At 39.8% G+C, this 13,912-nt stretch overlaps 1 protein-coding gene across 1 annotated transcript in view; it reads left to right on the top strand.

Moving 5' to 3' along the window:
* The window catches only part of ZFYVE26 (zinc finger FYVE-type containing 26), a 52,716-nt gene that overhangs the window by 10,832 nt on the left and 27,972 nt on the right, over nucleotides 1-13,912 (top strand). The window contains 15 exon segments of the mRNA XM_086612895.1: nucleotides 238-254; nucleotides 257-397; nucleotides 3,587-3,769; nucleotides 4,347-5,000; nucleotides 6,376-6,465; nucleotides 7,189-7,257; nucleotides 8,017-8,054; nucleotides 8,057-8,137; nucleotides 8,139-8,171; nucleotides 9,523-9,721; nucleotides 10,045-10,328; nucleotides 10,490-10,610; nucleotides 10,884-11,048; nucleotides 11,991-12,218; nucleotides 13,628-13,733. Coding sequence (XP_086469021.1) covers nucleotides 238-254; nucleotides 257-397; nucleotides 3,587-3,769; nucleotides 4,347-5,000; nucleotides 6,376-6,465; nucleotides 7,189-7,257; nucleotides 8,017-8,054; nucleotides 8,057-8,137; nucleotides 8,139-8,171; nucleotides 9,523-9,721; nucleotides 10,045-10,328; nucleotides 10,490-10,610; nucleotides 10,884-11,048; nucleotides 11,991-12,218; nucleotides 13,628-13,733 — 2,409 coding nt within the window.

Below are 13,912 nucleotides of genomic sequence, written 5' to 3'. Positions count from 1 at the left end.
CCTGTTAGTCAATTTATGTATGCAAATAGGAACTGTGTTTTTCCCTGTGAATCTTGGCTAATCATCTAGACTATATCACAAGCTCTCAAAATTGCTTCCTGGGCCTTAGTTATGCTATTTGTTTTTCTTTTTAAGTGTAGTAGTTTGGTTGATTCAGAATTAGAGTGGGAAATATATATCTAAACATGGCTGAAAGACCTAAATCTGTTTGTGCCACCTCTTTGTTTTCTCTTGCAGTATTACTATCCCGAGGAATATCTTTTGCAACACTTGCACAGTCTAGATTGCCACACTGCAGTGTACTCTCTTCATCATCTCACTAATCTTCTGGCACTGAATGAAGACAATGTTATTGAGCTTCTTCAAAAAGTTCCTGCTAAAGACCAACAGATGCAGGGTAAATGTGTAGGGTCGTGAGAACACAGAAAAACCTCAATCCATCAAGTATGTGCTGCTCCGTATTTCTGCCAGGAAGAGTCTCTTCTTTTGATCTATTTCTGTAAATAAGGAAGACAGTGCTTATCAGCTGTTTTGTGGAATAATACTAGAGAGAATGCGGAAGTTATTTTAGAATCCTTTTGGGGAGTAAATTGTCTCCCAAGGAGTTGAAATCTTTGATCTCAGAAGGACAAATCTCTGAAAGAGTTTTTTCAAAATGGTAACGAGACTTTACACACGTTCATAATACGTGCTGCTGATTGTAACTTATATACTGTATAATATCCTTAGCTTGAAAAGTAAGAGTATGTTTTGGATTTCAGCCATCTGTGCACTTAAATCTAAAATCGAAGGGCAAAACCAGATGAAATTGACAATGTCTCATACTGTAATGTCTTCTTTTTGAAAGATACAGAATGTTTGGGGTTTTTCCTTCAATTCTACTTTAATATTAAAATCAGTAAGACTTACCTATAGGCCGTGTTTACATCCCTCTTGCCTCACTTCTCTCGTCTTCTCACGTTCCAATTCAGCACCTAAAATACCCGAGATTACTAAACACGTTAGTTCACTTAAAAGTGACTCTCTTGTACGGTCTTTTGGTTGCAGCCTATGTCCAGGTTCAGCTGCTGCTATTTTAATGCTGTTTTCTGATAGGACCTCTTAATAATGATACAGAAGCTCAGTCTTCTTGAGTGTAGCTGGAACCTAGGAAGCTTCAATTTTTTTTGCATGTGTAATTTCAACCTGAGTTGCGTGGAGAGCTCTCAGTGATGGTCTTGTACAGATTTTCCAGGTTGCCTAGGGGGTCCTTCCGGTATCATTGTTAAGATGTTGATTTCCAGTCCTATCTTTACAGGTTTTGTTTATCCTGACAGTTGTCTTGAATAGTAGTAAAAGACATAATGGTTGATACTGTATGTAGATCTCTGATTTCAGTGTTCTGCTTTCTGAAATTAATTGTTTTATTGTTGCTGATGTTGAGTTTTTTAATCAATTCTTACATTTTAATTCTTTCCTGCTTAAATTCCGTCAAAATCTTTCAAAACCAGGAAGAGGGAGTCCCATCATATCTTCTAGGAGCTGCATGACTGTAGCAAAAGAATTCTAGCTGTGAATTCTCTTCTTTTTTCAGATCACCTTAATTTATGTAACTAGTCAATGTAAGGCAAGTCCTCCCTTTTTCAGCCCAGTGATTATTGTAAAATTCAGATAATTCTGATCTCCTTTTAAATATTTTGTTTGGAAACATAAAGGGAGCAGAGGAGTCATGAAGTTTTGATTTATCTGACTTCATAGTGTTAGCAGGCCTTTTATCTCCTCTCACTCCATGTACTTCCCTCCTTCCCCTTCTTTCTGACACACATCTGTCAGCTGCAGTAGTGGAACTGAGGTAGTGCTATGGGTTGACCATTGTGCTCAAGCACCCTTCAGATCAGTGCGTAACACTAGTTTCGGTGGGTCATACTGACAAAAGAAATGATGGCAGAAATTTCCTTGTGAGTTACAGAATTCAAGAATAAGGTGTTAATGTTTCTGGAGTAGGAAACAAAAGTGCTTATAATTAACGGGTAGTTCTTTAGTATTGGTGCAAGGAAGACGGTAGGTTTAGATGCGGATTCTGACACAGACTGACTGCATCCAGGTCTTTCCACATGGGAGGCAAAAATGTATTAAACTTGCATTTGATTACCAGTGTCTACCTTGTAGTATCTCCAGTTAGCTATGGTTTTTTTCAGAGGACTATATTTATCGGATCTCTGGCTTCACCTACCTAAGGTTCTCTTAAGACAGTGGTATTGAGAGATTTTTGGATGCTACATATTAGTGTAGAGCTGCTGGGGAATTACAGCATTTCTGTGGCCATGTGGGTTCTGCAAAGGATTCATACTCAGCTGTTTCCTCAGCTCTGTCTACTGTCTACAGCATAGTTTCCACCTTTTGTCCACGTTTAGAATTGCAGGGATAGGGAATAATTGGTTTCAAACTGTTTATGCTCTCAGAGCTTTTGTCTTGGCTGCTCTGTAGTTTTCAGAAGAGTTCAGGCTCGTGCTTTTCTTTGAAACCATGCGCAAGCCGTGTGGAAGACAGTGCTGAAACACTTTCTAGGTAGTGCTATTCAGCCCCGAGTTTGGATGGGGACTTATCAGTACATCAAGCCAGTGCTTTGTTCAAAAAAACTTTGCTAATGCTTTCCCTGCATGATGATAGGCAGAGGGACAATCTACCCCTTGTATGAGAATATGGGATGGTGGTTTCAAGCACTAATTTAACAGAATGGGGTTTTGTGTTTTGTTGTTGGCTTGCTTTGTTTGTTTTTAACCTTTGTACAGTAGTTGGATAATTAATCTAAACTCAGCAAAACAGACTATATGAGATAGACGATGAGGTGATGATGTTGTGAGTTTTACATAATTCGCAGCTCTGATGTTCTGTTGTACTAAGAAGGGATCACGTCTCTGGCATGTGACATCTTTCCTCAAAAAAAAACAAAAGGGGGAAGGAGAGAGTGTAGTACTCTACGTTGCCTGTATCTAAAATGTGTAAAGGAAACCGAGGATCTTTAATCAATTGCAGATTGTATATGATGTATATGGCCATCCGTTGTGGATAGAATCAACCATGATATCTGTTTATTAGTAGAAATCTGTAGAGGTTGTGGTGCTCTATTCTGACTACGGTCATAAGCCAGTCTGCACTATCTCACTACTTATCCACTGTGTGATAAAACACAAAATTCAAAGATGCTGGAACAAGACAGAGCCTGTCCCTGTGCTGTAAATGCAGCAGCGTAGCTTAACCATGTACCTCTGATGAGACTAGGCATGAGCAGATTTTGATCATTCTGTGCTGTAGCCAGGACCTGGCTACACAAATTCACAGAAAATTTCCTTTCCAGAAGCGGATCCAGACCTGACTTTTCTGTGCCCATCTGTTGTGGGTGTTTTTGGTTTTGGTTTGTTTGTTTTCCTCACCCCCCTCCCCCCCCCAATGTTGTGAAGTAACAGTGAGATAGAGCAAAGCTGGGATGGGGGTGACACTGGGGAAGAAAGATTGGGTAAATATTGCTGTGTGGGAACAGCTGGAGAAATTTAACTTGTTTCTTGTCTACCTCCTACCCCCTCACCACCCTTATTTCCCTCCACAGCAGCAATGCTCCCTGACACCCTGAGTCAGCAACGCAATCTGGCACTCTTTCGAGCGTTTTGTGCCATGAAGTATGCTATCTATGCTCTCTGTGTGAATTCACATAAGCGTTCCAAGTGCAAAGACTGCGTACGCGGCCTTCTTGGTGGTATCCCCGAAGACGCAACTTTTGGAGAACCAGCAGGTGATTGATTGACCCTCTTTCTCAGGTTCAGTAGCTTGTGCTTCTCCAATTGCTGGGCTCCGAATTATCGCTTAGTATTGAGATAATATTGCACCTTGGGTACATGAATGCTTTGCAAACAAGTGTAATGGTGTCTTCTTCGACGTGGTGTTACCTTTAGTAATAATAGATATGAATAAGCTACCTGCCTTGTTCTAAAACATTTAAGGTAATTGTATTAAAAAATATAGTGCAAAAAGAAGGTGATACTAGGTATAGAATGGTAGTGGCAGAGATGCTTTTGTAATAGCTTATAATTTCCGGGAGCTAAAACTGATTTAATGGCTAAAGTGGGTGTAATCTGAGTTTGCACATCATTGCACAAGGTGATAATTGGCGTTACTGAGAGGGAGGAGGCATGCTACCTTTTTAAATTTAAAGTATTGGGCATATATTTATTTGATTTGTGGAGGAATGATCAGCTCTGAGTCACTGGGACAGTTCCCTCTTCTAGGATTTTCTTAAAGGGCAAACGTTAGAGGAAGGAACTCCTGGAAAATGTTGTAAATGTTCTTTATTTTTGTTTTTAATGATACAGATTGCTCTTCAGTATTTCCTCAATACCTTGTGAAGTGTCAGCAGTTCTTAAGGAGTATTCCTGCTCCTCTGCGCCTGGAGGTTTTGGAGAATATCTTCTCCTTGCTTTTTGTTTCCTACGGTGACCTCCATACTGAGTGTCTTCCACCTGAGGACTATGCAGAGGATGATGATCTTGACAAAAAGAATACTTCTGTGAGTGTAGATGGCAGTGCTAGTCGGTGGTCTTCCACTTCAGAAAGTCCACAGCACCTAGTAGAGGCTGAAAAGAAATTAGAGAGGCATCTGCTAGCGGCTCAGACAGCTCGCATAGATACCAAAGATCTTCATGACTCAGTGTTAAGTGGCAAAAGCTGTGAAACATCTAGTCTGAGCTACCTGGATTTGAAACACTTCACCAGTGGTGTTACTGGATTTTTAGTGGATGATGTGGCCATGGATGCCTTCCTCACATTGCTTCTCAGCCAACTGGAAGAAATTCAGAGTTTTCTCCCTTGGGACTCCAGTACTGTGCTTCCTGAAGAGCTGGAGCTTGTTGAGTGCTTGAATCTTTCTGCAAGCAGAGACGCCTTTGGAAGTCGTGTGTTACAGTTTTCCAAATACCTTTCTGAAGCTCACTGGCGATACAAAGTGGTGATGAGTAACAGAAATGCAGGTATGCTTTATATTGGCACTTTCTGATATGTTCTGTTACAGCTGTCCAGACAGTGGTCTCAAGACTAAATTCTCCTAGAGCGTCTTAATAAGGGAGCACGTTTTGGCAGATAGTAGGAGAGTGACCTAGTTGGAGATTACCTGGTTCTTGTACTGTTCTCCAATAGGAATGATCTCTATTCTAATTAGAAAGTTTGGGTTTTCTTTTTTCCCCTCTCCTTTGTGGACACACTGCTTCAGTTCCACTGTCTTTCTCCTGCCCCTTTGTCACAAGTTACATTGACAGTGCAGTGATAGGAAGGGACATGGTGATGTATGATCCAGTGCAAGCCACATAGACTCATCTCATTCACGGACAAAGCGTTGGTTTAGCCTAGTCTGGAAACATGTTAGGAACATGTCTCAGAGGAAGCTGGATTATTCTGGGATGCAGACCACTCCTCAGGAGTAGCTAGGACAACCTATTTCCCACCCTTCCTCATATCCTATGACTTGTTATATCTGCTACTATCAGATTTTTGCTTGTATCATGGTGTGGCTTAGTGTGTATCTTGGACTGTGCAAAGTCCATGTCTCAAGAAAGACTGGGCAGTATGGATGTTAAACGTTCCAAGTTTCCAAACTTGTGTTCAGCTATTTCTCAAGTTTTCCCCTATAAAGGAGGAGATTTGATGGAACATATGTTTGAGTAGGCAGCTATTGGTGTTTCTATTGGACAAGCAGCAGGCAGCAGCTTTCTGTGGGATTCTTTACTTTTGAGTCCTGACTTCTGACAAATGAGATTATTTGGGGAGCATCTTTCAGAGAAAGTTGTTGGCTTTTCTTGACACTGCATATCTCTTGGATTTTCTGTCTCAAGGGCTGGCATCCCCATGACTTCCTCACTTCCAGAATTGTTTACTGAGTCAGATTCCATACTATCCTGCGTCACTGAAGAACCCAGTTGTTTCAGCAAAACCTTAATGACAAGTCAAACTCTCTCTTTTACTATTTTAATTCTTAATCTTTTCACCTTGTTTGTAGCTGCTTATGTACTTGGACTATACCTGTTTTTCTGTATAGCTAAAATCATTTAGGTTGGAAAAGACCTTAACACTCATCAGTGGTGTGTAGAAAGTATAGTGCATTCCAAGCAGCAGTGGATATGGATGTGAAAAACATAGTATTAGTTGAATTGCATCAAGATTACTTCAAGGTACTGGTTTAAACTTTACTGCAGAAGAGCTCTTAGCTGAGATGAGCTGTGTTTCCTTTGGAGACTTGCCATCATTGCTCTACCTATGTAGATGTGCTGATAGATTCTTTAAGGTAGACCAATAACTGTTTATGGCCTGTCCAGCTGTTTGGTAATGTTTTTTCGCTTAAATGTTTCACAGAATATCAACTTGCAGCTTCCAGGAGATACTGCTCTTTAATCAGGTGCTCCAGCTTTAAGAAACGAAGTAGATCTCAAAAGTACAAGACAGGTGAGTTGAAAAAGTGACTTGGAGAAGACATCTCTGAAATGCTTGTCATTCTGCTGAGCTCATAGCTGAATGAAATTAGATTTAATGGACTAGGAACAGAGAACTAGATTTATTTCCTTTGGTTTTCTAACTGGTTTGAGGTGTCTTAGTCCAGTTCTACTTCGATTGAGGTTGTTTTCCTAAAGCTCACCTGCACAACTAGAAGATAATTCATTTTAAATTCAGGTAAGAAAATAATAACTTCTTTCATACATAGTCAGATTTGGGGCAGGGGAGGACTTTGCAATTACACTACCAAGTCTTCCCCTTCTCCACTATATCCAATGACTGGTATATTTTCATTCCTATCACAATAGTATCTAGGCTGTGAATTTACAGGAATTTGTGGCTTAAATTGGCAGCCTTAGGAGAAAGTAGAGTTTCTCATCCTTTTTCTAATTAGCCTTTAAAAGGTCCATCTGGTTTTGGAGTGCGATGTTCCAAAATAAACTTTAAAGTATCTAACATGAGTCATTGGTGGGACTCCCCAACATAGTCTGTCGCCTAGTATTTTCTTCAAATCAGCGATTTTTGCATTTATCATAGACGTCAGTGATGGTTCGCTTGTGAGATATTCCTGAAGATCTCTTGTGGTTGCCTGATCTGTTATTTGCAGTAAATTTTGATTACCTTGTCTAGAAAAAGTGCATTTAATGTGCTGGTTTTAATTTGTTTCTGTTTTAGATGGGAAAGAAGGAACTTCCAGTCCATCATTAGAAAGTACAAGTAGCGAGCTAAGCACCAGTACCTCAGGTATTCTGCCACAGAAGTATTTCTTTGTCTTGTCAATGTTTGTGATGAAGTATTTGCTTTACTAGTTAATGTGAATTATGCTCTATGCAGGACAGAATTAGAACTTTTCAATTCTCAGAGCAACCATTTTTGGCTGACTTTCTAATTAGGATAGTATATATCTCTTCTTCTGGAATAAGAAAATTAGTTTTTTTCTTGGTATTTTGGCTTGCAGAAAACAGTATGCAGTGTAGTGGTATGCAAACCATCAAAAAAGCTGATAGACTGGTAGTCATGTAACCTAAAAAAGCTTAGGCATGCTAAACTGATTCAATAGGTCTAATACTTAAGGCTTCTTCCTTTATCCATATTGAAACAGTGCCTTAGCATTGTGTCCACATTATGTAGCTGCTGGACAGTGGTTACGTTTGGATGAGGTCCAAACTGAAAGTTCTGACCAAATAGTAAAATGATGGACTCTTTACCCTAAAGGTAAAGGTTGTGGAGTCTCCTTCTCTGGAGATGTTCAAAACCCGCTTGACATGTTCTTGTGTGATCTGATCTAGGTGGTCCTGCTCCGGCAAGGGATTGGACTAGACGATCCTTTAGGTCCCTTCCAATCCCTAACATTCTGTGGGTTCACTTGACATAAAGCTTCCTTGTGACTCTGCCTCTATGTTTTTATGTTAAATATGTGAAGTACTGTTATGTGGTAGTTGGCAGTTACCTGTGAAATGTTTTTTCTATAATACGATACGGATTAATTATGCTGTCTTGCAGAAGGAAGTACCAGTACTGTGTCCTGGCTCAAGTGATTTGGGAAAGCAGGGTGAGACCGCATCAGCAAAACTCCCTCATTCCTATGATGCTTTCCCCACCGGAATCACTGTTAGTTTCTTGTGGTTTTAGAGAGGAAACTTTGTAGAAGCCATCAGGTAAATGAGTTGCATGTACTTTGTGCAATTAAAATCTAATTTGGTATTGACGTTTGTGGTTGCGATAGCTGATTAAATTCCTGCTTCTTCTGCACTAGCAAGCGTAAAGCTGAATCATCTGCATTCCAAGTGAAAAGGTCACTTCAGAAGTATAAGCAAGTGAAAGGAACAAAAATATTCCAAACCAGCATCCCAAAGATGCTGGTTCGTTTTTTTTTCCTTGTTACGTAAAAGCACTTTCTCTAAACCTGGGTTTGCAAAGCGTGAAAATGTTTGACAAGAGCTGGCCTAGCTTAGTGTTTCAGCTGAACGAAGAACACAAAAAGCTCATGTGAAGCCTCATGAGGAAGGAGCATGTGAACTGCTTACTTTAGTCAGTGAATCAAAACCATGATGCTCTGCCACTTGTAAGCTTGGCAGATCATGTAAATGTATTCCTCACCCAAAGCAGAGCCAAAGCGATGATTACAGTTATTTGAAGGAGATATGTTGTGAGGCTAAATTCAGGGCACTGATAACAGACAGATAGACTTGAAATTGACGGTCTGCACGTTTGTGGTTCTTTGCTCCCTCGCAGCTGTGCATACCTTTCTCTCTGTGGCTTTTGGGCTGATGCTCTGAAAAAACTGTCTTGAGGTGCGTTGGTGATTGAATCCTCTGCAAAAAGCGGTGACCTGACTGAGTTTCAGATCATAATATCATAGCAGTTAATGTCATTTAAGCGTTACATTAGCAGCATATTACTGCCCAACTCATTGGTTCTGTTTGACATCAAGCATGCTGCTTCATGTTTTCCCTGCTTACAGAGCCAAAAAGAAGCATTTTATTTTGCTTTGTTACTTTGAATTCAGTGTCACTGATGACAAAGAATTCAAGCTTGGTTTGTGTTCTGTTGTTGGTTTGATAACAGGAACTTGCACAGCTGTGCTTGCCTACTCTGTGTTTAAATTTCTAAAAGGTATTCTCGCTGAATAAGAATTTGTTTAGAATAGGTTACTTTGGAGACCCAACTTGATAGATCTAACCCATGACACAGCGTATTGAAATCATGAAGAGTCATTCTGAAAGGTGTGGTTTATGAAAATTAATTCAGTTCTAGCCTTGCAGCAAAAAATAGCTGAGCTTTATAAATGTAGTTGAAGAATGTCTCTGAGGTCCTGTTTGTCAGGCACTTAAAATTCTCTAGAAAAAAAAACACCATTTCAGCCTACTATTTCTATGTGGAAGTTTTTCGGTTAAAGGGGTCTGTTTTATTTTATTCCCTCATGTCCTCTAAAAACCCCCAAAGCTCTTGGCCTTTGAAAACTTCTTTTGACATGCTCTATAATTACATCTGTTGTTATTTTGAAAGGTGGCTTTGATGTTTAATCTGGATGCTTCACCTTGCTACGGTGAATTGATTTTCATGGAGCGCTACCAAGAGGCTGTACAAGAAATGGCAAGAGTGGAGCACAATATTGAGAATCAAGCATCAGATGGCACTGGAGGCATCAGGAAATCTGGCAGTGGCCGTTCGACACTGCAAGCTATTGGGAATGCAGCAGCAGCTGGTAAGGACTGGCTTTTTTGAGTTCCTCTCATAGAAGGTATGGGAGAAGTGGAAAATGGGAGAAAGTAATTTGGATACTGTCATAATGAGTGCTGCTATTGTTCAGAAGAGTAAGTGGTGGTTCTTCTACTTAAAAGGAGACTAACAAGCTGAAATTTACTGTTGATGCTTGGTTAGTTTTATCCATTCTGCAGCAATTGGTCCATGAGGCAGGTAATCTATTGAATTATTTTTGTAAAAGGATTAGAGAATAATTATCCATGACAGGACCTGAGATAAATATGCTGTTTAATCAGTGATTGTGTGTTTTGCTGGTGAATACAGGTATGGTATTTTATTCCATCTCGGATGTTACTGATAAATTGCTTGCAACTTCTGGAAGTCTTACGCCTACTCTCCAAGAAAACTTCTGGATCAGCAACATCCAACTGGAGCATACTGATCCTCTGCGGGAAGTCTTTGAGGACCTCAGTCCTTCAGCAATGGCGGCATTTGACCTAGCTTGTACTCAGTGCCGTCTTTGGAAGACATGCAAACAGCTTTTGGAAACAGCGGAAAGAAGACTGTACAACAGCCTTGAAACTCAGGGTAGGCCTTTGATTTTTTGTGTTTATCAACATGGGCCTGGAAACAGAAAATGCCTTTCTGCTGTGTTGTTTGTGCTAACACCTGAGTCTTAATTAAATCTCATTATGTACTTTCATGTTAATTTCTCCTTTTTCCACTCCTAACTTTTATTTTGCCCCCTTTTGCACAACGACTTTTCCAGGACAACCGACCCGACTTTGTTTTACTGCATTCTGAAGGTTTAAAGGGCTTCCCAGCAGTTCTCCAGCAAATAAGTAGAATTCTCAACTATTCCTGCACATCACAAGGGCAATCCAAGCCAGGTAGTATGCTTTGCTGATAAGATTTTCTGTTAAAATGTGCCTAAATCAAATTCTTGCCTTCTGTTGCAATGGAAATTTCAATTTTGCATTTTTTAGCTTATTATTTAAAACTGAAAAAGGGGAGGGAACCCAAACTCAATTCTGAATAAACTGACACGCTTCAAATTAATCAAACTAGTTGTATTATAATACAATTTTGATTCTGTGGGCCTCTTTCTGTGCAAAAATATTTCTGTCTTTGTTATAGTTGCTGTTCTTTCTCACTCTTTGTAGAGGTCTCGGATGAGAAAATAGGGAGTAATTTTCGATGCAGTGTTGTAGACCTTCTGCAAGCTTGCTACCCTGCCTTGACCGAAGAAAGTATTGCTAATGAAATTGTTTTATCACAAAATCTGGATCAAGTCCTAAAAGCACTGACAAGTGTTGAACATTCTGTGGGTGAGTTATTTTTGTGATCATGACGACTGACAAATAGGTCTAAATTTTTGGTTTGATCTGTCCAGACATCTGTAAGCTTAGTAGTAATACTCTTTGACATATGCATAAATATATATTTTTTTTTAAATCATAAATGCAAAGTGTAAAATTTATCTGTAATTCTTATATTCGGAGCATTTGTTTTCAGAGCTAGAGTTGTGAACTTGCCAGAGAAAGAGGAAAATACCAATGAGTACAATTGAGGTGGTTATTTGTCCTATTTTTCTTCAGCCCTAACAAGGAATTCTTTAAGTGTATTTAACCTGACAGCTTATAGATAATTAGTTGTATCCTTACTGTTGCTGGGGTTTTTTTTGTTTTAATAAGAAGAAATAAACTGATGAAACTATTGTAACATAACCTTCCAATTTTCATAGGGCTATCATAAAATGTGTCATCCTTTTCTGAAGAAGTCTTACACAGTTGCCTTTTCTCAGTGCTCTCTTCATTATATAGTACTGGGATTTCTTTTTCCTCCATTCACCAAATTTCTAAACGGCTTGTAGGTGTTTGTGAAATATTTAAAGATATCTGTATGTTTAATGAGCAAAAATTTAGGAGAGCTCTAAGAGCAAAATGTTATGGTGAACACCTATGGTTTAGAATAAACTTGTGTTAATGACACAATTAGATAAATTCTAGGCCTGCCTTAATATATTTGACTTGTCAGAGGCATGGTTACCAATTAAACTGTTGGTTTATTCTGCTATGACAATTTCTCTTGCTTTTAGTAAAATTCTGATACTCAGACTAAGATCTGTAATTGCAGAGAGGAAATTAGGCTAAAGCATTTCTCTTTCTTTTTTTTTCTCCTCCCCGCCCTGCCCTTCTCCCTCCCTTTTTGGCATTTAATACTTACATACTTACTTGAATCTTGGATGTATGTCTGTTCTCTTAAACCAGACTCTAAAGGGACCCTGCTTGGCACCTTGGTCGAGCAGGCCTCTCTCAAACCTACGGAGCTGGAGAAGCACCTGGTTTGGAATCAAACACAGCTCCTGCTGAGAACTCTTGACCAACATGTCCAAATGATACCAGAGAGCAACACGCAGACAAACTTTGTGAAGACGTTCTTTGACTACATCACGACACTGGCTGCTGTAGTGTTACGTAGCCTGAATGCAGAGCTAGGTAAGGGGTTTCTGCTGGAAAGTCTGAGCCTGGTTGAAGATACCCAGACTGTGTAGTCTGGCCTGATTCTGGAAGGTAATTGTGCAAAAATGGTTCCTTGCTGAACATGCTTACTGCCTGTGCATAGTCAGATCTTTTGATTTCCACTGATTATTGCACTACTTTTTAAAATTTTATTTCTTAACACCTAGGGCCACCCCCAGCTAACATAAAAATAGCTGATGGCAGTAGGAAAACAAGAAAAGAAACGTTAACTACTGACCCAGATTCTGCACTTCATTACACAAAACAAACCACCCCTGGCTTCCAAAATCGCTGATCACTACCCTGTAAGTCGAGATTTATTTTTGCATCCAGTGGATCAGCATGCTGTGCACTTTTCAGTTCCTTTAGAGGCAACCAGTGCCTTACTGCTCCACAGGGATAAGGAGAGTGTGTGTAGAAGGCTATGCAGAGGTAACCAGGCAGATCTTTTTCATAGAATCAGCAGATGATGTTGGTCCATGAAAAGAAATGCACCATCAGCACATAAAACTGTCAGAAGAAGAGAACAACTCGCTGTGCTAGGAGAAAAAACACTTATCTGTCTTTTAAAGTTGGTGCTAATAGAGCTGCACTAATGTAAAATACCAGAGTACTGATTTCAGAGAATACCTTCCCAAGAGGATAAGAAAAAAGGGGAAGGATCTGTTTTCTGACATGCCGATTCAGCCCAGGTCACTACCATGCCAGCTATAACTTCTTTATGGATATGATTCAATCCTCATTAACTAACTGCCAAAGCCAAAAAACCACACAATATTTAAGGGCTTAGTGAGTTTTGGGGAAACTTTATTGTACTGTAAGATAAAGGAAAAGGTAAACTTATGAGAATCTGTTCAGAGTTACTTGACATAACTCAGTAGTGGATACAAAGGCTTTTCAGCAATACTGGCCAGGGTTTCGCTCCTTTTGTAAAGTTAGCTGTACGTCTGAGTTCCCTCTGTCTTTGCCTTTGCTCGCTTTGACTTGAATACAGCAAGGATTCACTAATCTACATCCAGAGACTCCTCAGAAACCAATACTGCACGTTTTCTGCCTCTCATCACGAATACATGTTTGGGCGAAAGTTTGAAGTAGAGTTGCTAAACTGTTTGAACCTAGAGACAACTTAAGGGCCAAAGACTCTCCACTCTACCTGTTTTGGTAATAGATCCAGTAAAACGTGAGCCAGTGGTGCCAAGTTTGAGAGGCATATCATAATCACAAATGCCTTGCAATTTACTCTGGATTTTACCACACTAATATAAATGTAGACCTCTGTGGGGTTTCAGACTCAGACTCTTAAAATTTGTGTTCCTAAAATAAGATTTGGTTTATTCAGCTAATGTGTTTGTATTACAATCGGTGTTATAATTTTTATTTTAAAGATATATCTGCAGAGGTGAAAGTGGGGAACCCTTTCATACTGTTACAGCAAAGTCCATCTCAACTGCTCTCCCAGCTTGTGTTTGAGAGACAGGTTCATCCTGACAGGTTGGTGCTTTTCAGATTATGTAGTTCTCTAGGTTATTTTGGTGTTGGTGACTTTGAACCTCAGCCAGGATTAGATTCTTCTCTGTCTACTTAGCACAGGTAGTACAGCCTGCTGTGTCCCACCAGCCGATCACTTAATGCTACGAGGATTGGTGTGCAGGGTGGAGCTTAATCAGTGG

The sequence above is a fragment of the Tauraco erythrolophus genome, chromosome 6 (genome assembly GCF_009769465.1).
Source record: "Tauraco erythrolophus isolate bTauEry1 chromosome 6, bTauEry1.pri, whole genome shotgun sequence".
Lineage (NCBI taxonomy): Eukaryota > Metazoa > Chordata > Aves > Musophagiformes > Musophagidae > Tauraco > Tauraco erythrolophus.
This window is presented reverse-complemented; position numbering and strand designations above follow the sequence as displayed.